Source organism: Andrena cerasifolii, chromosome 1 (assembly GCF_050908995.1).
Source record: "Andrena cerasifolii isolate SP2316 chromosome 1, iyAndCera1_principal, whole genome shotgun sequence".
NCBI classification, from domain to species: Eukaryota; Metazoa; Arthropoda; class Insecta; order Hymenoptera; family Andrenidae; genus Andrena; species Andrena cerasifolii.
The window spans coordinates 5,805,359-5,828,472 of record NC_135118.1 but is presented as its reverse complement, the minus strand read 5'-3'; the positions used below and the strand labels follow the sequence as shown (position 1 = coordinate 5,828,472).

Below are 23,114 nucleotides of genomic sequence, written 5' to 3'. Positions count from 1 at the left end.
GGAATGGAGGAATGAGTGTGGTTAAGAAATTTTGTAAACCAAGTCCATTTCGAGGCCACAAAGGCTGGAATTAATAAATACTTACTATATAGTTGCTTACTACTACTATTTTTGCTTTCGATAATTAACGGTGTTCAAGAGGGATAGAAAAACTCGGTTTGAGAAAGCCCGGAAGGCTATAAATTAAAATCATAAATCTCACTCAGGCGTCGTCTTCCTGATCCTAAGGGCAAAGCTTACCTGCCTTCTCAGATGTGTGCGTAACCGATTTAATTAGGAAACGTGCTTCGACCACCGTCCAAAAGTGGAGGGAAGCGCGAAGAATGACTCATGGCTGGAGAGATGGCTGAACCCACCGATGATACCTGGAGGACATGATCGTTTTGATTCGACTAAAGGATCCGAGGAAGAACTCAGAAGGACACGCCAGAATTGGAGGTTACAAGCGAGGAGTCGGTTTATAAGAATGTCAGATCGATCTTACGGGCAAGCTTGCTAACAACTACTCTCTTATATTAAATTCGTTGAATTTGAAGTCAGTCTTATTTAACCTTTTCGAATTTCCAGCGCAAACTCGCGAGCTGAGTGCTTCAGTGCTCCACGGGCACAGACCTTGCCTTTTATCAAAAATCCCCGCGAAATCGCGCAACAAATGTAAAATGAAAGACCTTATATTTGGTGTTAAAAAAAAATAAAAAGAAAAGGAATTTAATTCTTCTTTCTAATTCTAGACAATCCTTCAAACCGGATAGATTTTCTAGATTATTTGAATTGCGCGCTCAAATGTATTTTGAAGATGGAAGGAGCGTGGACAATAGGAACTGCGTTGCGAATTGTGATTCCCCAATTTATCTCTCTTCTGGCGACCGCGAAAGCGTAAGGGTGAGCTCACCATAGCGGTTAAAATTAAAATAATAAATTAATATCAGAATAGAATAATTTTTTTTGTTTTATCATATTCAGTAAAAATCACTGTTTAATTTCTTTCTCGAGTAGTAAATTCTTTGTTATAATGTGTGTATATATATATATATATATATACATGTGTGTGTATATATAAGTATATTGTTTCCAATATATTCTTTTATAAAGGTTAGAAAACCACGTGCCCGGTGATTGAATTGCCGAATACAACTGATCCTTGCTCGTCCATATACTTCGACGTTTCTTACTATCTACGATAACGCCTTATTTCAACAATATTACAGTAAAACTTTAACATTTGGCATGTATCATTTTACGCAGAAAAAATGACCAAATTTTGTTAAATATTTAGAAAGGTTTCAATACATTGAGGGGTGCGTTTCAGTTACGCCCAAATCGCCCACAACGCCCGTGATTTTCATTACATACCGCGACCGCGCGGGCGACTTGGGCGTAAGTGGAATTCACCCAAGATTGTACACGTAGTTTTCATTGATAAAAGTTAATAGTTGATACTTGTGAAGATGAGTATTTATGTACAAGTAATATTTCTCAGCAAAATCTCATAACACAACAGATACTTGACAGACTCATAATTACCATTGATTCAAAATTATCAACATATACTATATTCTCCAGCTTTTAGTATTGATTACTTTACACGTTATTTTAGTAATTACAATTTTAACTCAAATATTTCGTATGATTTAGTTAATTAAAAATACATTAATAATTACAACACACAGCATTTTTTCTTGTTCTTTTTATAATTTGTTTTTAGTGGGGGTCTTTCAGACAACTGAAACTTTCTAACAATTCGCACTAACTCATGAAACGCTTGATCAACATTCATTCGTAATTTTGCACTACATTCAATGTAAGGAATCTTTAATTGACGGGCCAAATTTTGAGATTCTTCAATTGATACCTAAAACAAGCAGTTAACATATATGTATATATATGTGTGTGTTCTTCATTTCATAGCACAAAATTTAGATCAAACCTACATATTTACATTTCATTTACTTACAATTCTTTGATGATCCAAGTCTGCTTTATTTCCAACTATAAGCATGGGAAACTCATCACGGTCTTTCACTCTAAGAATTTGTCTATGAAATTTTAATATCTCATCAAAAGATGAGTGGTCTGTTACTGAAAATACAAGAAGAAAACCTTCACCACTTCTCATGTATTGTTCCCGCATTGCACTAAATTCTTCTTGGCCTGCAGTATCTAATACTAAAAAATCATGTAAACATTATTAGCTGTTTTATCAAGATTAATTACATATATATACGTATATATAACATCTGTTTCATACATATATATATATAAAATATATATATATATATATATATAATACTGAGTATGACTATTTTAAGTTTTTAATTATTTATTGATTTTAATAAATAAGGAATTATAATCTTACGATAACAAACCCATGGTTCTTTAGTTCATTTATGGAACTGCATGAAAACCAACATAAAATATAAGTCATAAAAGTTACTATTGGATTAAAACGAAAGTTCGTAGTGTCTTTTAAGTGAAATTCAGGACAATGTTTAGATATTTGTACACAGATTTATTCAACCACGTATGTGCCATTTTGTGCCACCTTTCAGAACATGTACATACATACATATCTCATTTGCTTCATTTTCAACGGGCGGTGTTTCGTATGTCCCGACGCTATCTATTGAAAGACGCTACAAACTTTTGTTCGAACCCAATACTTACATTGGAAAAAACAAAGTGCAATATAAGAATACATAGATATATTCTTGTTAGTTTACTTACTGTCAAGCTTTGCAGGGATATCATCGATAACACATTGCTTGGTATACGAATCTTCGATAGTTGGATCATAATCGGTAACAAAATAACTCTGAAAAATATTAATAACAAATTACCATAAAACATTGACGTTCCTATAAACAATTAGCTGAAAAAGATTGTTCCAACAACCATATACTATACAATCACATCTAAATTATGCCTATAATTAAGAATCTTTTGTAGCTAATAAAGGTATATTAATTTATTTCAATAACATACATGTACATACATGTATTAATATACACTTCCCATTTAATATATTCAGAAAGAGTTACTTTCTAGTATGTACTGTATGGTTGCTGAAACAATATTTTTAGCAAACTGAACAGAAACGTAATACAGTTATATATATTTTGTATATAATTTGAAATTTTATACAAGAATATTATAGCTCGAGAACCACTGAATGGATTGTGATGCAGTTTCCACTGTTTAATAGAGCACTAGCTGACCCGTTACCCGGTTTCATCCAGGAATTATTATTATTATTATTTATTATTTCAGATAGGATATTTATAAATCTTAATATATAAAGCAGAAAGCTTCTAGATGTTTGTGTGTTTGTCTGTCGTCTAAAAGCTTTCGAACAATAAACTCTGGGATCACGAAATGTGCCTCTGCTCATTATGCTTTTCTAATCCAAATGAATGTGACTATTTTCACAGAAAAAACTAAAAAAATAATTTTTTTTTTAATCAGAATCTAAATTTTGGGCAAAGCCGAGTATTAAAGCTAATATCTTATAATCTAATCTAGGACGTATTAAGTTACTTATTATTAGGACGTTTATTAAGGAAGTTTAGGCATGAAATATGGACAAACAAACGCTTTTATATGTTAAAGCTGGAACATACATATCGAGTAATTTAGTCGAGTAGCGAGTAGTTTAGTAATTTACCATTGTTTTACTAAACTACTTGACTAAATTCTAGTGTTCTCATATGAAAAAGTACTAAATTACTCGCTACTCGACTAAATTACTCGCTACTCGACTAAATTACTCGCTAGTCAACAAAATTACTCGACGTATCTGAATCAGCCTTTAGTAAGGATTTCTGGAGGAAGGTTTAGGTGTAGGGAACATTAACCTGTGACAAAAAGAAGCCGAGCAGTGATGATTTTAGTGAAGCATTTCTCGAGAATGCCCTATAAAACAGTGAAAACTGCATCACAATCCATTCAGTAGTTCTCTGTTCTTGAGATTAGCCCAAACAAAGAGACAGATGGCTACCAGGGAGTTTAATTTATACAAAGTATGTAGAGAAGAGGTATAACGTCATAGACACATGTAAGAAGCCAGGGCAATGCGGAGTTTTTTAAGCTAACAAAGAGATTAATCTTGAGTGTCATGATATTTGCCAAAAATATATGTATACAAGTGCATACATGTAAAATCAGGTAATTTTGTATATCATAAGACATATCAGGCTAATATTGTACAATTATATTAAATAAATTTATATTAAATAAAGCAAAATATTATATTATTTATATTATGTAAAGTATCGTAAATGTGCATTACTATTTATATTAATAGCTAAATTTGGGCCTGTATGACATAATCTGTGCTAAATAAACCATAAAAACAACAACTAATTCAGTTGAAGTGTATTTAGGAATGTGACAGCGGACATGAATGGTATATGTAGTATTCGGGTATTTAAACTTAATGTTTCAATACTATTTACGAGAAGGTTCGTAATGTAGTAAACAATGAAAGGAAAAATTCTATTACTTTATTATTTAAATTAATTGTAAATACTATTATCCAATATCTATTATCTAAGTACAAAGGAATAATCGTAAGAAAATTTTAAGCGAAATTGAACTACACAACGACGAATGCGAATACATGTGTTCCTATTGACTATACATATTGGCCATGAACAGTAAGTACTTACTTGAATAAATTGTATCGTAATCGCAGACTTTCCGACACCACCCCCACCTACGACAACAAGTTTATATGTCTGCGCATAGGCTTGTTTGTCACCAGATTTCGACATTTTTGGTTCGATTAATGAAATTAGTAAATTTGTACACAAAATTCACTAACGCATATTGAAATCCGCACGCTGAAATGTGAAAAAACACAAAACCGAGGCGCGTTCACATGCAAGCACATAGGCGGTTTTTAACGCAAGATACACCACGCGGAGTACTCGTATTTTCTTGCTAATGCGATGTCTCACCGCCCGAGAACAGAAACGTATTGTATACAAGTTTTTTTTACGTACAAAGTCAATGAAAACTGCAGTAATGAGCAGAGTAAGAGAAACACTATAAGAGATGTCTCCACCTTGTATGCATAACTATATGTGCATATACATACATACGTATGCGTGCTTGTACATATACGTATCGTGCTATTTCGATTGATTGCGCAGTCGCTAAAACCGCCCCCTCGTATATGTAGGTATTTCTACTTGGCTGGAATCATTTCTAAATTTTCGAGATTAAGTATACGTTTCTTGTGTATCACTAAATACAAAATAACTTTATTTTACAATGTTCTGTATAAATATTGTATAATAATTAAGTATTCCACGTTCCTGCAAGCTTTTCCGCACTTTAATGTATTCATTCGCAAAATCTATTTTTCATTTACCAAAATTAAGTGAGCAAGGCTTTCGATAGAATTTAGTTTAAAATTTGATTGAAAATACGGTTTTTGTTAAGCAAGAGAACCATTACAAATGTTGTATGATATAATAAATATTTATCTTCTTAGAGTTTAGTCATGTTAAATCAATTAAATTTTACACACTCTTAAACTAGTAATTATGTAGAATTTTTATTTACAAGAATGTTTAAATACTAAATTAATTACTATATATATTATATAAAATATAAAAAGATATTGCAATTAATATATTAAATGTACATTAAATTGTATCAGCAATGTAAAGATTTTGTTAGCTCAGATTGATAGTTGCAATTTAGTAGTTTAAATTACTGGATTCTATTTAATTTAATTATAGTTTATCATAATCATTATCGAATAAAATTATATGCAAAAAGATATTGCTTTATTAGCTTGTTTTATCATATTTTATTTTCTTATAATTTACATATCATTTTTCACTAATGGAATTGTGATAGAATTTCAGGACAAAAGGCACAAAGTTTATTCAGAAGCACTTTTAATACTAAAACAATTTTTGTATACATTGTGTAATTGAACCTTTATACTTTATTTTGATAAACACAGGATACATATCATCTCAACTTATAATATACTAAATAAAAATATTACAGCCAGAAACATTTTTTTATAAATTTAAATTTTTTTTCGTTTCAGGAATTATTATCCAATTGAATACTTCGATTATTTTTTTTAAATAAAAACATCAATTTACTAGTTTAAAACAAAATTATAATCAATACATTACTTCTTCTGTTATCACAATAAGAGCAAAGCTGGTATTTTAATACAATCCAATATCTTTTTGGTATTGTAGTAATATAACATTTTGCATGCCATTATCAATGCTTCACAGAATAGTATAATATTGAAAAATAAATTTTGAATTAATTTTAAACCAAAGTACATTCCCAAATCTCAAGATAACTATTTAGAGAACTCATGTAATTCACAATTGAATTTTGAGCCTTATATACAATATACTTGTAAAGCAAACTGTATTCCTTGAAAATATTCCAAAATAATTTCTCCCCATGATACTATATAGAAATTAAGTTTACGATGATATTCAAATACATTAACTTGTGTTTCTCATATTAAATACAAAGGTGTATAAATGTCCATATAAATAAAATACTTAGGAGACAGTTGTAAAACATCCTTTTTAATTAAAATAAATGATCAATTAACATGAGAAACTATAAAAAAAATGTATATACACATTACTTTGGAAACATCTCACTATTTTTAATCGTTACAATGCTCAGTTGAAAAGAGAAACTTAAGTTTTCTGTATAATTTTCATTCCTTCTAATTTCTGTAGTATAATCTCTTAGTAAAAGCTTAATATAATGTTCAAGTACTTGGAAAACGATTACACAAGATTAAACGCAAGGTAATCGTCATTATCAGAAAATTAACGTATGTAAAATGAAAGATTTTCATCTCTAATTCATAATGTTTCGCATAGCTTTCATTATACATAGTATAGTTGCATAATATGTACATTTTTCTCCTTTTTACATAACATAATGTTATTTGGTTATTATAGAAAACATTAATATATTTTGGTTCCAGTGTTCACATTCTACAATGACATATTTACATTTGCAGATCATTGTTTTCTGTTTTAAAAACTATACATTATTGAGACAGTTGGAACATTGCACTGGAATATTGGACACTGTACATAACACATCCTTTTTTTTTCTTGTTAATGTAATTGTGTGATTGTTTTATTGTTATGCTATTAGACCAAGATTTCTCTTAAATTTTCAATTATTTTCGGTCCTGTGTCTGCAATATTTGAAAGAAAATTAAGATAGAAAAAGTTAAAACATACCTAAATTTCAGTTACATTTTCACTGTAAATATGAGCAATAAAATCCTTCGTTACACAAATATCCTTTTATTTTTACACTTTCATTAAGGCCCCGTTATATTCGGTTCAATTACTTTTACCACGCGCAAAGAATTATTTTTCATACTACAGTCCGAGCAATGGTTTCTGTACATTTACAATTCGTAATTGAAGTATATCAACAAGTAATTGAAACATTAGCTTTATTTTTGCGTGGTACAATTATACTTTTTGCCATAATTAATTCTCATATCCTTTTTTATCTAATATTTTCTCTTCAAGAATACCCCAAAATAATATGTATTTCAGTAAACCAAACAGTATCGTATAGGAAACTACTACCCACGTTTTTCCACGATTTCTTTTCATAGTTAATAGCGTAATGGATATAAATTTTCAAAATAACTGTCCCTCTTATGCGTAGGCCAAAATGCAAAATTTGTTTCGTATTGCGTGCCCGTCACTTTAATAAGAGAACTGAAATCATTCACATAATTTTTGGGAAGCAATCAACTACATTATATTGTCCGACACAAATGGTTTATGTAAGTTTTTAAGAAAAATCATTTATAAAATTCTGTTTCTTAGATCGAGTACCTATAAAATATTTTATAATAAATTTAAGAAAGAAATACTAATTTATATGTTCTAAGTGGTTTCATGTACAACAGTTTAATGATACTCCAATTTTTTTTGCAGCAGTCTGGAATTCAACTTTTTTTTTAACAATCGTAGTGCAGCAATAATATCAACAATGTTAATAACAGTGACAGTAACGGTGATACTAATATCACGCGCTTGACAAAAAAAAAGGATTCAGAGGGTACCTTTCAGATACAGATCTACTTTTCTTTGTATGTTCTTTGATTTTTCTGGACATTTTTTTTGTAGATCTGTTCTGCGTAAGAGATACTTCCAGTGTTGTGGTAGCGAATAATAATGATGACAATGGTGATAATAGTAATAATAATAGTAACAGTAGTAATAACAACAATAACAATAACAATAAAGTTGATGGTAGTGCCGATGATGATAAATAATGGCGGTTCGTAATAATTTATCAACGATCGTGACAGTTCAGATAGTGAAGCGCAATTAATAATTTTGGAAATAAATACGCCGTCGGAAATGACGATGAAAGATACTTGCTAATTACATTTTCTGTGGCATGGATCCAATTGATTGTTACGAATGAGAGTTTTAATTTGAATACTAATGGGAATTCATAATGATAATAAGGATGGTAATAGTATGAGCATTTATAGAAATAAAGAGTAATCGTAAACTGCAACAGAAATTGGTTTAATAGATCGATCATTGATCAATCTCTTTAATATTTTGCAGGGGTTCTTCACAAGTTTAGAAATAATAATAGAATAAGATAATAAAATTACTAATCAATAATAACATAAGGCAATATGTGAAGGATTTGGCCAGTGTAACTGGGCCTTGCTAGCATCTGATGCCATTCTCGAAATTCCTCATCAGGCTGGCGATACACATTGTTTACACCATTGATCTCTGACATTCCTTCTTTCACTTCTGGCTTCTCATTAAAAGCAGCGGTTAAAGATGATAGTTTTGGTTGGAAGTTTCCATTCAGTCCTTCTACACACTTCGCGTGTAACCTTTCTATGTCTTCTGTCGTAATTTGTCTAGGTGGATACACAGTAATGTTTTCACCTTCGGTTGATGCAGTTTCGCAGTCACTCCAATCTATCGAACTTGGATCTAGAGGTGGTAACTTAGCTAGTATTTCTTCGACCGTTAGATCTTGACAAAACTGTGACTGGGCTTTCTGAAAATTTGTAATTGATTTTTCTTTATACACTACACCTGAATCTTGACACTTAGATGGTACATCGTGACAGTTTTCTGCAGGCTTTAACCGGCATTCTGGCAAGGTTTCAGAAATTGTATTTCTATGGGACGAATTGTTCTGAGTACAACGAAGGAACTTGGATACTTGTTCATTGCTACTTCTAAGAAGATCTTCCATGCTGGATGATTCTAGACTCTGACTAGGTAGAGCACTTGAATTAATGCTAGAATTGGTGCCACGTGCCCGTAGATCAGCCAACAGCTCTTGAGTAGTCTTTAATTTAGGATTTCTTGAGATACTAGCTAGCTTTTCCTTCACGCGATCTTCTAAAATTGGTTGCTTCTTCACAGATTTACTGCCTTTTTTCCTACCACGTTTCTTTGGGCCTGAATCGTCAGGACCAGCGGAAGACTCCACAAAACGGTCAGAGATTCGTTCTTTAAATGTGGGGCTAGGCACTTGCAAATTTAAATTACCACTCATGTTTTCTCCATTCAGGCGTTGCTTTTTAACAAAAGGTTCACTTTCAGTAATCACGTTAGAATCATGATGTTGATGATTATGTTGGTCGTTGAAACCATCTTTTCGAAGGCGTTTATTTGAACTGTGAGTTCGTGGCACTGCTTCTATTGAGTGATTTTGGCTCGAAGAACCAAGTATAGGTGTTACCTCAGAATTTGTTTTGTGGTTGCTGGTTATTGTAATTGACTGTTTGTTTGATGATGCATTAGGAGAGTGTGAATGATCACTATGCACAGACAGAGCTGGACTCAGCACCTGTAATGAGATTGTTATAAAATTTTACGCACACCTTATTAATTCAAATACATTATTGCGTACAGATATTAGAAATTAATATAACATTAACGATCAGCTGTATTTAATTTTAATAAAATATAGTTAAGTAGAGTCGACATTTTTTTTTACCCATGTCCGGATATTTATCCGAGATATTTAGCAATATCGAGTTTCGTCTGCTAGTCAATTAAATACATATAATTTTACTCTTCCTTCTAAATAAGTTACTGATCTGATAGAACAGTATTAACTTTGCACCGCGCAGCTCAGATTTGGACCCGGCGATGTTTCACTCCGTCCGTTTTCTATACTCCTCATTTTCACATACACGTAATGCTACACTTATGTTTCGTAAAAAATAATTTCCCAATCATTTTCTTACCCTAATAATGTTCACAGTGACTAATAATCTCCGACTCGTAAAAAATCGTAAAATATAATGTTTGATTATTTTGGTATTCTTTTCTCTGAACTGTAAAATACGAATTCACATGTAAGAAAATCAGCGACAAATTATTATTTTATGTTACATAATTTATAGTGATGTTAGTGTAAGTGTAAATATAAGAAAATGATTCGTAATTACCATTTTATGTATAAACTGAAACAAAGAATAAAAAAAAAAAAATAATGTCTATCAGATTTGAACTCGAGCTGCGCTATTACGAAGCTAATGTGGTTCTTTGGGGCCAGTGATTCATTCGGGGGGAAAAAAAATAAGAGGTACTTTTTTTACCAGCAAACCAAAATATCTGGTACACAAATATTTTTCGACTCTGTAGATACCTACGAAATTTTATAAAAATTGATATGCAACACTTCATCTGCTTCTCTCGGTAAATATAATCCGTCACGAAGTATATAAATTTTGAAAAACAAAATTCCAATAGCTTACTCTGAGAGGAGTGGTGTCCCTCAATAATGGGCTTTGAGGTTTAAAACATCTTAATGCTGGACTATGTGGTTTCGCTCCGTTGAGAGCAGGTGGAGCTGTGTCAGCTGGTGTGGGCTGTGGAGTTGAATGAGCAGACGGTAAAACCATGTCTCTCCAACGTCGCACCAAATCCTTCGCACGCTTAGCCAAGGCATCATTGTTTGTCTTTCTTCGAAGTTCATTGATATATTTCCCAAGCCTTGTGATCTAAGACAATTACAAAAGGTTCTCTTTATTACTTGGTGACACTAAAAAAAGAAGTTATTCCATACAAATATGGATAATTAACAAAGATGAAACGTAATTTGGCGGGAAAAATGCAATATAGCACGATAATACTGAAACTTCGGAATTCCCAAAAATTAGACACTCGTGTTATATTTAAACGACTTTTACCTCAAGCACCTCCTTAGTGATCGCCGTCTTTTCCAGGGCCGTAATGACATCCACAACAGCTCCCATATCGATGACCTAAAAGAAGTTGACAATTCATTGTGTAATCATAAAAACGTCCTTTCCTAAAGGTTCATCTATTTATAAAGGATATAGTAGTAGTTTTACTGGCATTTCATGTTCTGCATCAGTTGCTTCAAATTATAATACTTCGTTACTTTTCTTTATTCCATTAACGTGATTATTATAATTTTTCTGTACCTCGCTCGTCTCGCAAGATATAAGTAATGCATAATGTTTAATTTCTATATATTAATTATAATTTCTCTCACTATGTCCTTATACTAAAAATGTGACAAAACATCCTCCATACATAACGTTAAGTAACATCGGATCCGTTAGATATTTATTTCAAAATTACTATAAAAAATTGTAACATAAGTAATCATATTATTTTTATTCAACAAAAACTGCATATTTTACATTACATATTCTTACCTATATAGCATACATGTACTTTATATTTAACGATATCTATCACGCACTTATAACAATGTCTCTATTTACTTTATTATCTCTTTAAGTTATTCTTTTTATACCAAATCCACTAGCAAGATGCTCTATTAATGCAAACAAAACAATTTCAAAATGAATGTTATTTACAAGTAGTTATAAAACATTTGTGATTATCTATGTTATATACCTTTCCTGCAGGGACCAATTACGAATGTTCTTAACAGTAGGGACAGGGTATTCCTAGATTATCTGGTCAGACTTTAGTAGCATACTCTATGAATCTTAATAAAAAAAATATACAAACATAGATCTGCAAATGCTTCCTTTCCAAGTTGTAGCCTTTTAAAGTTGCATGTTAGAGGAAAGCTCCAGCATTCGAATGAACTGTGAAGCATGTAAATATTATTTGACATTGCTCAGTTACTATAGCAGAATGTAAACAGTGTCGATAGCATAACGTAGCGATCGTAGTAACAGTGACTTTTCGAGATCAGTTACTAGCGCAGAAAATCCTCCGTGCCTACATTGCAGGGGCTTGTGCACTATTCAATCTATACCATGAATTCTTAAACGCACTCGAGAATCGGTAAGTACGTCTTTTTACTCAACGAGTCAACTTCGAACGCTTTCTCAAATCTGCAACTTTAAACGGCTTACAACTCTGGAAGAAAGCATTCAGGGACCTATGCTTGTACGCACTTTTTACCAATACGCTTAGAGTATGCTGGTACAATATGGCGAAACATTTTAGGAGCACCCTGTGTAATAACATTAAAAACATAAAATGTAATTTTCTTTTTATTTGTATGATACTTTCATCGGTTTTACTGTGTAACTTGGGTTATATTTTAACACCGAGATTTAAGGTAAAGTATCGGTAATACGACTTCGTGAAAGGTATATTCCATATGATACATGGAATACGAGAAATTAACAAACGTGAAATGTAACAGTCAACATGTGTCTATAGACACCTTTGATATATATACGAACGAACTGTACATTTCATGCACACTATTGATACATGTTCATTGAGAAATTAATTTCGAGCCTCGAAACAGCAATCGGGCCACGCTTACAACATATTTTGGAGTGGTTTTAAAATATGTAAATGCACTGTAATTCTGAAACCAATTGAAAAGTAAAATGTTAATAGTTGGATCGTGTAGAAGTATAAGGGTAATGTGCAAATTAGTGTGAATACTATAATTGATCCCGATCTATTATTACGAGATATAAATTACGAAAGAGGCTAGAAGGGAACGAGAAAAGGGTGTCTCAAAAGCTCTCCTGGATTTCAAATATTTCGCTTCGATATTGAGGTTATGCTCCAGGTAGTCGACAATGCGTTTACGTCGCATGCACACAGTCGTGCGAAGGCAAGTTTGCGACTAGTGTCGTACGTACGCAGGAAACATATTAGTCACTCACACGCGGAGCCACCGCTACACTACATTCTCAGTGACTCTCGCGCACGCCACTGGTACAGGCACACGGCGCACGGTGGATCGAGAGTGGCCCGATAGCCGTTTGCGTGAGCGGACGGACGGCGCATCGCGGATTCATTCCGCTACTTACATTGTATTCCTTGTCAAGAGATTTCAACAATCTTTCGGTGAGTTCGGTGCAATATCTCTGCATCGGGGGGGCACACTTAGGGCCCTCGCGGAGAGATTAGGTTAGCAGAATTCGGCTCCACGCGTCGAGTGTCACGAATACGAGAGCACAGGGGGACTTGCAATGGCGACTACTGAACTGTGCTCCGCTCACATGCCCTCCCTGCCTCCCAAGTGCCTCCTAGTCGCAACCCATGCATCGTCCCTAGCCCCACGTCGCCTCATACTGCCAGGCAAATGCTACTAGCTCCTCTCGTGGTTGGATGAGACTCCTATCCGTTACCACACCTCCCTTCCATCCCCACTACGAATAAAATAGCGCTTGACTCGAATATTAACTTTTCGTAGCTTACTTCATGCAGTTTCGTTTTTGTTCACCTAATTTACTTACCGCAGTTAATATTTCTTTGAGAAGCTGACAATATACTTTCACGGTCAAATCGTTAGAAATACCTGACAAGAAAGAACGAACTTTAATTTATTCGTAATAATTTTTCAATTAACAGTTTTCTTTGGAATACTTTTACGCAATAAAACGTTGGAATCCACATATTTTTAGTGGTGCATATAAAAATTATTAAATGAAAATAGTATGCTCAATTATACATCTATATTTATAATTTTTTTCTTTAAACATGTGCGTTCGTAACACTTTTGAATACAATCAATTTTACGTAACTGTAATAAAGAAATTTTTAATTTAAAAGACCCCATTATACTATAGGAAAAAAACATATAACGTACAGCGAATAAGACGAAGTTAAATGCATAACTGTCCATTTCACCAACACAAAAAATAATATTACTATTATTTATTAGCCGTATTCATATGTCATGAAAAATTAAAAAAAGAAGTACATGTATAGAAATCCAACTCTCCTTCCATTAATTACGAACAAAGAATTAAGAAGTACGTGAAATGATTAATTGTCGTTAGAGGGTATTATAACTAATTTTTAACCGATTAATTACGGCGGACTGTGTCGTATGTACATATGTAACATGTGTTTCATAAAATTATACATGGTTTAATAATGTTTCATTACCTGATACGTATTCGTTCATTTTATTCCATTATCACTCTGACGATGTGAGAATATCATCTGTTGGACATTGTGCTTTGTACTAAATTGTGATAAAAAATATCGCCCAAACTCCTGCAGATGATCACCAGAGAAGGTACATACCCCTTGCTACTTAGGCAACAGTCGACTTCAGGCAATGCCCAGGTTAAAAGTACATGAAATTATTGTCAATTAAGTATTGTCGTCGGCTGTGTCGTTGGAACGGATGGAAGCAAAAGATAACCTATATGCTATGTAACAAATGATCTATTGCTATTTCGTTATTTTGCATTGCGTTTGTAAATTTTTTTCCCAATTTGAGCATCGTAATGTGATGTTATTGTTTCGTTGTAACGGTGCATTAATGAGATTAGAGAATAAAGTCAGTCTCTGAAAATAAAAATTTCCATTCATAACCTCGATTTATTTGAACATTTCGGCGACGCAGTAAGTTTTTTTACTCTGCTTACTACATCCACGCATTTTATTACAAAGTTTGCTTGATTTTAGCTCCAAGTTTTACCTAGTATCGATTTTCATGTTCACAGATCTTTGCGCTTTATTGTGAGATTACTATTTGTCTTGCTTATAACATTCAACACTGTTACTCAATAAATGAAGATAATTAAACAAATGAAATTACATACTATGCGTTACATCAGCATAAATATTATTCACTTGTGCTATTTTCTGTTTATCATATGTGGTTACAAGAAAAGTTTATGCCCACTTTCAACGTAATTCGTTCAAAAATTTCATCTGTCTGTACTTAAAATTTTGGGAATATTTGTTAGCAAATTCGTGTAAGTAAATTCTTTCACTTCTTTATAAATAATCACGACGCATGTCCAAATATGTTCCCTAAGTCAGAAGAAATAATAAAGATAATTTAACTGTAGCGCTGATAACAACAGTCGTTTAATATTCAACTGTTTTCTCTATGCTTTCTATGTCCAGAATGGTAACTTGTAGCTTAAACGCAAATAACAGTGATAATAAAAGCACAACACAAATCAAAGAAGAATTCATGCATCATCGATTAACAAACATTGAGACATAGCATTCTAGCCATTTATTTTTAAACGAAGCAAGTTATGCAACTTTTTTTCACAATAGTGGTTAATGTAAGAGTACATAGAATTTGTTAATTTTTCGCACGGTTTCTGACAATTCCAGAACATATTATTTTTAATGTTTCTATAAACATCTTATAAATAGGTAACATTGTGTTTAATCCCTCAGGTCAAATGTGAACGTGTAGATTTCTTTCCGTGTTGCTAATAAATGAATAACTAAAATTTACATTCAACAAAATATCTTAAAATATTGAGTCTCGGTATAATGTAAGAAGTTTTCAGAGGTGTTATCATTGGTTGATTTTGTGTCATAAGATTTATATAGGGTGTGTATAAATATGTGGGACAATATTTGAGGGTCGGTTCTACTCATCAAGATAATAAGAAAAGTTGGTACACGCATATGTCCGATAATGCTTAGTTTTGCAGTTATAAGCATTTTTATATTTCATAAAGCATGAGTCCGAAACGGCATTTACTAAAAGAAACTATTATTTAACAAAATCCAGCTGTGTTTCTGCGGATTGATATATTGCTTATCATATCGCCTTTGTTTTTTAAATGTGCGAAGGAAAAGATACGAATGAAAATACAGTATATTAGGCCAACTGACGAATGCACCAGTCTGCCGGTTGCCCTTTAATAGATATTTCGGGCTGGTATTTTACAGAATAGAATAATACTTATAACTGCAAAACTACGCATTATCCTGTATGCACACGAATGTAGCGAAGGTAAGCTACATAAAATACTTGGGTCTGTAGTATGAGCATCAAGCCTGAGAGATTAATCCAGTGCAGTTTACTGCATAATTGTACAACAGTTTATTACAAATACTGCATGTGATGCATTAAATGTAAACACTTCAATCATTCAAATATAATTTAAGAACCATATCACTGTGTATTTAAATATTTGTATTGCATTATGGAATGAGTGCACCATTATTCCAAAATTTCAGAGTATGATATTGTCAAAATTATTTCGCGAAATCATAAACCAATTCTGATTCAAAACCCAAATAATAATGACGTAAAGTAACATGTGTGAAATATTTCAAACAGGATTACAGTTTTGTTTCGTTGAGAGCTCGGTTTGGTGTACACCATCGATGCCCCGATGGGCGGTCCGAGGACGCAAGCATCCACAGCATTTTTACGAGCCGCCTGGAAGGGGGTGCTCGAAACCAACGAATCGGCAGGCATACAACGGATAGGGAAAACTCTATAATAGTCTGATTTTCGAGAGTTGAGAGCTGAGGCCCTTCGAGTGTTGGGTCCCTCGGACGGAGCGTGATTAAGGAGGAACCAATGGTACTCTACGCCGCACGCAATCCGTAGCGTACTATTGGTTCCTCCTTAACCACGCTCCGTTCGAAGGACCCGCCTCAGGTCCCAACTCTCGAAAATAGACTATAGTAGTGTGCGTGTACGCTCGTACCTTTAAGGTGAAGTTCCACGGCGCGTGGCTCGCCGACTCGCACTCGCCAAGCCGACTCGCCGAACCTAGGCGAGCCGACTCGACTCGACGAGCCACGCGCCGTAGAACTGCACCTTTAGGGCCTAAGCGCACACTACTATAGAGTTTTCCCTATCCGTTGTATGCCCGCCGCTTCATTGGCTTCAAGCACCCCCTTCCGCGCGGCTCGTAGAAAACGCTATAGATGCTCGCGTCCTCGGACCGCCTATCGGGGCATTGGTGGTGTACACGTTGTGGACTTATCGCAATCCCCACCACTTCTGTCTCACTCTTGTCCGGCGAAGGCGAGAGCGAGATGAAACGAGGGCGAGTGAGAGACACTGAAAGCGAGCGAGGACGGTACGAGACAGACGACGCGTTGATATTTTGTCTCGCTCCGTCTTTCAGACGCTTGACACTCCGCCCTTTGCGTGCGCGACAGGCGTGCGCGATGGTCGCGAGCGTTTACCGTGAACACGAAAACCGCTTTCGCAAAATCTTGACGCAGGTACTGCTCAAGTCTTTTTTGCGCCCTTTATTATAATAAATTTATTTGAGATTATGTATGAGTTTACTCTGAAAAATTAGGCAACTGCTTAGGGCGTAAGGTTGACAAGGGGTGCAAAATGGTCTTTTCATTGTTGGCATTCTTGAAAATAAACTTTTAAATGAAATACTACAAATTGTACTGCAACTGGTTTAAACTACGAATAAAAATTCGGAGTACGGTCATCAATAATGTCAAATAAATGTATTATAATAAAGGGCGTAATTGGACAAGTCATCCACTTAACGCGGAACTCGCGCGCGCGCGAACAGATGAAACTCCAACACCGCCTCACGCATGCGTTCTATCACAGTCGACCGACACTTCTGCCATCTATGAGACGATGTTAGAAATTGAGGGTCGGTCATTTAGATGTCGGTAGAGGGCGCAAGGTGCTTTTAGAAGAAAGCGGTAGCCATTTTAAGAGTGCAATCGCGCTGATCCCCCTCCGCGTGGAAGTATGCCACGGTTCCACTGCGGTAGACCTCGCTGACGCGTTAGTGGCCCTGATTGATGAATTTCGTGCCTTTTTCGTATAACATTTGAACTATAAAAGATATCGGAATGCCATTTGCACCGAAAAATAAGAAAAATTATCCCTTTCTAATGATGCACCGGTGATGTATCGGTGGTTGGAGAGCGTTTCCGCCTCCGCCGCTACCTCGCAGCCGGACACACGGCGCTCGTCCATGTGAGATTCACATTGTACTCCCCTTACCATCGCACGCACCAGCTTATCTATCCTCTGTTAAGCCTCTCGAGACAGCGTGGGCGTTGAAACCCCTCAGGACGAGTACCGGACGAGGCGGATAACGGAAAACACTCATCCCAATCTCGTCCAGGTACTCCCCGTGCTCGTCGGGGCTGCTGTTAGCGAGACGGAACATCCCACCACGGCGATACCTCCCCACTGCACCACTGCGAATCCCCCGCCGCGCACCAGGACCGAGTACGGTGCAGAGTCGAGGCTACTGGAGCGCCACGGAGCCGACCAAATCACCCACCCAATTTGAGCGGTACGACTCCGAGACGACGGCCAGCCCAATGTCCCACTCCTGGTCCTGTGCGCCGTGGCAGTGATTCAAATTTTTCCTGGAGATGGTGTGGCACTAAGAAGCCGTATCCACAGCCCATCTAGGCTTTCCACAACGCGGCGGTCGTCTCCACTGGGTCATCACCACCAACACCTTCCTCTCCTCCCACCACTGCAGCAGAGGCAGGATCAGAGGACAGGGGTGCTTGGGCCCCCGCCCCATTTTTCTTTATCTTATCCTTCAGAGAGGAGGGACTAGTCTGTGTCCAGATGGCCTCCCTAGGTCCGCGCAGACCAAACACTTGAGGGGGCTCCTGCACAGGCTTGTCCGGTGGGAGGCTTCTATCAACGCACCCCGGGCAGAGAAGAATCCCAGTAGTGACCCCAATGTTGTTGGGTTTGCTTCAATTTATCCTATAAGCACACTTGATCTCGCTTTTCGTAGTACAATAATACCAATACACTCCATATACCAGCGCTATCCAGCGGTGGGACCCCTTACGCGTCTGCTTTTCCTTCCAATCGCTTCGCCCATAAGTAATCGACGTGTGTCATTAATACACACGTCATATGTAACGTCATAGTTGCCTCTTTAGCGTCGCGCGGTACCTCTAACAACGCGGGCGGGAGTGGGAGAACCTCACAGAGCACGCATGCTCTAGCTTGGACAGCGCTGCTACACATACAGGGTCATCATTTAATCTTGCAACCCGCGCTCGCGCGAACAGACGAAAATGGCAACACCGCCTCACGGACGCATTCCACCTCAACCATGCACTGACCCGGCGTTCGGCGAGCTGCCAGCGACCGCTGGACAGCAGTGATGCCTGAGCTTCGAGATTTTTAGGATGGTCTCTTTCAAATTAACGTGGCAAAGAGCTATTGGGAATTTCCCGGCCCAGGTAAACGAGTCGCGCGCTCCGCTTTTATGATCGGTTTACCACTCGCACCCCAGATTACTGTAATGAGGTTCGAAAACAATGTCGACTGGTCTCGTACCCGTCTCAATTTAGAAATTTTAGCCACCATAGGGTTGACCGCGGTGCTATACCGTTGTACGGAGAGATTTTTCTATTATTTTCCATAATATTGGCGCATTGTTCCAAAAAAGCTACAATCAAAGACACATCCCATTAGTTACCTCTTACGTCTGATCTAGGTATGCACTGCATTAAGGATAAAATCATAAAAAAGAAAACCAGAACAATAGATCCTGAGGTCTGCAGAACTAACATATAATTGAATAAAAATTTAATTTCTCAATTTCTGAAAGTTATGATGCAGGAACAACTAGCCTATTGTTTATCAACACCACGAATTTTAAAAACTGTATTAAATACAGTATCACATAAACAGTTTGCAAAAGCTTTTTACAACAATTATGGGTAAAAAATTGATAGAAAAAAATTAAATAAATGTAAAATATGTTAAATTATCCATCATTAAGAGGGAATAATTTTTTCTCATTTTTCGGCGCAAATTGTATTCCAATATCTTTTATATTTCAAAAGTTATACGAAAAAGGCCCCAAATTTTTCAACCCGGGCCGGGAAATTCTAAATAGCTCTTTGCGACGTTAATTTGAAAGAGACCATCCCAAAATTTTCGACGCTCGGGCATCACTGCTGTCCAGCGGTCGCTGGCAGCTCTCCGGACGCCGAGACGGTGCATGGTTGCAGTGGAATGCGTCCGTGAAGCGCTGTTGCCATTTTACAAGCTCGCGCGAGCGCAGGTTGCAGGATAAAATGCTGACCCTGTATAACCTACATGATACCCGAAATTTGGAATGTATGTATAAGTATACCTAACCTTTTCAACTAAGTATCCCTGATTGATATATAACCTCATTGTATTTCCGAGTAGCACCGAGAAGGAACGGAGTTACCCGATTTGCCTGTATCACCATTCCCTTACCGCGAACCTTCCAACCCCCCTACGCTCCGTCTATATATATTTATGGTCTTAACAGCATTGTAGGCCCCGGGGCAAATGTAATGCAGTGGGGCCTCTGCCCACTCACGGGAATAAAAATGTTTTGTATTTGGGGGCCCCTACTATCTAGGGGCTCCTGGCGACTGCCCAGTGTGCCCATGCCTAAAGACGGCACTGAGTATACCGTCCATAATGGTGCATACTTTATGCACCATTTTTTATGTCCATGATACATATGAACGGGACTGGAACTTTGGACTTGTGAGAAAGAGCAAGGAAGATTAGACCTCTGGTGGCGCTGGCGAACACTACAGTCGCAAGCTCATGGTAGGGCTGGGACGTTGCAATACCCTCGTCTGTGATGCAGTTATGCTTTTATCGACTGATGCAAACTTTCATAAAGTTACCGACGTGAAATAGGATACACCTGACATCTTATAGAAATTCATGTTACATGAATTGAAATACCGACTTTGTGGTCAATAATTTTGTTGCACACTCTACGTTAAACAACGGTGACTCTGGCAACTATATTCAACTCAATTACAAAAGTCGGTGATGTCCGTAAAAGCAGGCCTGGCTCGTCCCTATTGACAAAATTAGGCAGCTGCCTAGGGAGTAATGCTGACAAGGGGCGCAAAATGGTATTTTCATTGTTGGCATTTTTTAAAATAAAGTTTTAAATGAAATATTACAAGTTGTACTATAAATATTTTAGGCTACGAATAAAAATTCGGAGATACATTTTTCATCATGAAAAAGCTCAAATAAATGTATTATAAATAAAAGGCGCAATTTGGCAAGTTCGCTTAGGGCGCAAAAAAGACTCAAGTCAGGCCAGAGTAAAATTATGTAGCACGTGTATGGGAAATGTACATACACGGTGTAGAGATTATATGAGAATAATGTAAAAATCGTATATGTACTAATAAGGGAGGCATGGTACAGAAGCTGTGTAAGAGTATCATAAAAATGATCTAGAAGAATATGGTACAACAACAATTTGGGAATAGCTTAGGTATTATGTGAAATTACTGTACATTATGTAACAATAATATTTTTAAAAAAACAATGTGATATTTTTATAATACTTATATTACACTTTAATACACGAATTGAAATAAAATAATTTACGACGACAAGTATTTCCTGCCATACAACTGTGCCTTTTTTTCAAAGCCAACAGATCTGATGGGAGTGTTTAGTTTGTAGAATGGATTCATAGAATACTAGAAGGAACAAGTTATGAATTCATGTGAATGTTGGATAAAATATCAAATCTTATGGTTAAGATGAATTTGAAATACAATTACTTTACCTTTATGTATGTTTCATACATTTCATTGAAAAAATTCTTTATACCATCCTCGTTTTTGCTATCGTGCACCATAACAAATCGAATATGGGTCGCAGTGACGAAAGCACTCACAAACCATTGATTAAACTTATCCACAACTTTCAAGTGCATATTTGTTGTCTTCCATGTATGTTCGTCTACAAGATCTAACGCAGCATGCGCAATAAACTGATTCAAATGTGTATAATCTTCTTTCTATCAAAGAAATTACAATGTAATTAATATATATCCTTTATATTCACAGTGGTTCATTATTGACAGTATAACCAGAACAGAGGGGAATCTTTAAAAGAAACATAAGCTGCATTAAATATAATATTAAGTGATTAGCCATAGAGACAAGTTCATAAGTCGGATAATAAGGCAAAAGAGAGTATAAGGAACATACACAAATTATTTTGTTAATATTTACAAAAACAACACAAAATACAGACACTAATGCACAGTAAAATCTTAAAAAGAAAAGAGTTTACTCTGCGTTTATGATTCGCTTTCTTCATCAAGAATCACATGCCTTCTAGTTGTACCATAAATAAAGTATCAATTTGGAAAATGATATTCTCTATAAATTAGACTTAAATTTTCCGTTACGTAAACAAGCAGTCAAGATGTCAGTAAAATAACTAAACATAACCTAGCAAAATAACAAACCTTCGAATCCTTTCCAGAATGATTAAATTCAATTTCGAATAAAGGATTGTCGGCATGACCGACAATGGCGAAATAATAATTAGCCGTCATCGCGTTGTTCAACCTTACTAACGTAATCTTACTCGCAGCTACTCGTTCCAACGCTGTTTACATTATTAGACAACTCGATTTTTGTCCAAATCCAAGCCAACTTTTATCAAATAATTCCAACGAAATTACAAACATTAAATTGGTTAAAAATTCTTGAAACATCTCGACGAAACGTTACCAAACATTTTCAGGTATATTATTTATCCATTAGCTCAAAACTATCCCGTTAAAAACCATAAACTACACGAGGCAGGCAGTACTCTATTTCATTTAGGCGCCTTCCTGCTAAGTTCAATTGATGATGCGCAAGCTATGTGCGCATAAAACTAAATTTCTCGCTACGCGACTACATTACTCGACGTGTCTGAATCAGCCTTTAGGCTGGCTGAACACACATGATTAATATCGATTAGTGATCATCTAGGGAGTGATCGGAACAACGTGTATCGTCGGTGATTGGTTACCCGCGATTTTGGAGCAAAACCGGAAGTAGACAGAAAAAGAAACTGTAAAAAAAGAAAGAGACAGAACTACTGATAGAAAGAGGCAGAAATACTGA

At 35.7% G+C, this 23,114-nt stretch overlaps 3 protein-coding genes and 1 long non-coding RNA gene across 10 annotated transcripts; 1 reads left to right on the top strand and 3 right to left on the bottom strand.

The window, feature by feature from the left end:
• Positions 1-1,530: 1,530 nt before the first annotated feature.
• Ras64b (ras-like protein 2) lies at positions 1,531-5,085 on the bottom strand. The gene is made up of 4 exons (XM_076824067.1): positions 4,665-5,085; positions 2,725-2,812; positions 1,955-2,166; positions 1,531-1,852 (listed from the first exon to the last, which is right to left on the bottom strand). The coding sequence occupies exons 1-4, from the start codon at positions 4,767-4,769 to the stop codon at positions 1,658-1,660; spliced, it is 600 nt and encodes a 199-aa protein (XP_076680182.1). The 5' UTR covers positions 4,770-5,085; the 3' UTR covers positions 1,531-1,657.
• Positions 5,086-8,565: 3,480 nt separating this feature from the next.
• Positions 8,566-13,554, bottom strand: Med26 (mediator complex subunit 26). Of its 7 annotated transcripts, none has more exons than XM_076824005.1 (6): positions 13,310-13,554; positions 11,714-11,835; positions 11,384-11,635; positions 11,219-11,293; positions 10,784-11,029; positions 8,566-9,867 (listed from the first exon to the last, which is right to left on the bottom strand). In XM_076824005.1, the coding sequence occupies exons 3-6, from the start codon at positions 11,387-11,389 to the stop codon at positions 8,662-8,664; spliced, it is 1,533 nt and encodes a 510-aa protein (XP_076680120.1). In that variant the 5' UTR covers positions 11,390-11,635; positions 11,714-11,835; positions 13,310-13,554; the 3' UTR covers positions 8,566-8,661. The 7 variants fall into 7 exon arrangements, with proteins under 7 accessions (XP_076680120.1, XP_076680131.1, XP_076680140.1 ...); XM_076824016.1 differs by lacking the exon at positions 13,310-13,554 and adding an exon at positions 13,139-13,233; XM_076824025.1 differs by lacking the exons at positions 11,384-11,635; positions 11,714-11,835 and adding an exon at positions 12,032-12,855.
• A 165-nt stretch (positions 13,555-13,719) lies between these two features.
• On the top strand, positions 13,720-21,189 carry LOC143375199 (uncharacterized). Its single transcript, XR_013086836.1, has 2 exons — positions 13,720-14,526; positions 18,246-21,189. It is a non-coding gene; the product is annotated as an uncharacterized LOC143375199 (long non-coding RNA).
• Positions 21,190-21,531: 342 nt separating this feature from the next.
• Trs20 (trafficking protein particle complex subunit 2) lies at positions 21,532-22,832 on the bottom strand. Its single transcript, XM_076824080.1, has 3 exons — positions 22,466-22,832; positions 21,776-22,009; positions 21,532-21,686 (listed from the first exon to the last, which is right to left on the bottom strand). The coding sequence occupies exons 1-3, from the start codon at positions 22,553-22,555 to the stop codon at positions 21,588-21,590; spliced, it is 423 nt and encodes a 140-aa protein (XP_076680195.1). The 5' UTR covers positions 22,556-22,832; the 3' UTR covers positions 21,532-21,587.
• Between the last annotated feature and the right edge of the window lie 282 nt (positions 22,833-23,114).

Bases quoted from the DNA above. Each gene is read 5' to 3' on its own strand.
- Ras64b (XM_076824067.1), bottom strand. From the start codon at position 4,769: ATGTCGAAATCTGGTGACAAACAAGCCTATGCGCAGACATATAAACTT. The intron at 2,167-2,724 runs GTAAGTAAACTA...ATGATTTTTTAG, and splicing joins TATCCCTGCAAAGCTTGACA to TATTAGATACTGCAGGCCAA. The intron at 1,853-1,954 runs GTAAGTAAATGA...TGCTTGTTTTAG, and splicing joins ACTTGGATCATCAAAGAATT to GTATCAATTGAAGAATCTCA.
- Med26 (XM_076823995.1), bottom strand. From the start codon at position 13,372: ATGCAGAGATATTGCACCGAACTCACCGAAAGATTGTTGAAATCTCTT. The intron at 11,030-11,218 runs GTAAAAGTCGTT...TAATTGTCTTAG, and splicing joins TCACTAAGGAGGTGCTTGAG to ATCACAAGGCTTGGGAAATA. The intron at 9,868-10,783 runs GTAAGCTATTGG...ATCTCATTACAG, and splicing joins GGGACACCACTCCTCTCAGA to GTGCTGAGTCCAGCTCTGTC.
- Trs20 (XM_076824080.1), bottom strand. From the start codon at position 22,555: ATGACGGCTAATTATTATTTCGCCATTGTCGGTCATGCCGACAATCCT. The intron at 22,010-22,465 runs GTTTGTTATTTT...TTTCTTTGATAG, and splicing joins ATTCTGGAAAGGATTCGAAG to AAAGAAGATTATACACATTT. The intron at 21,687-21,775 runs GTAAAGTAATTG...TGTTCCTTCTAG, and splicing joins TGTATGAAACATACATAAAG to TATTCTATGAATCCATTCTA.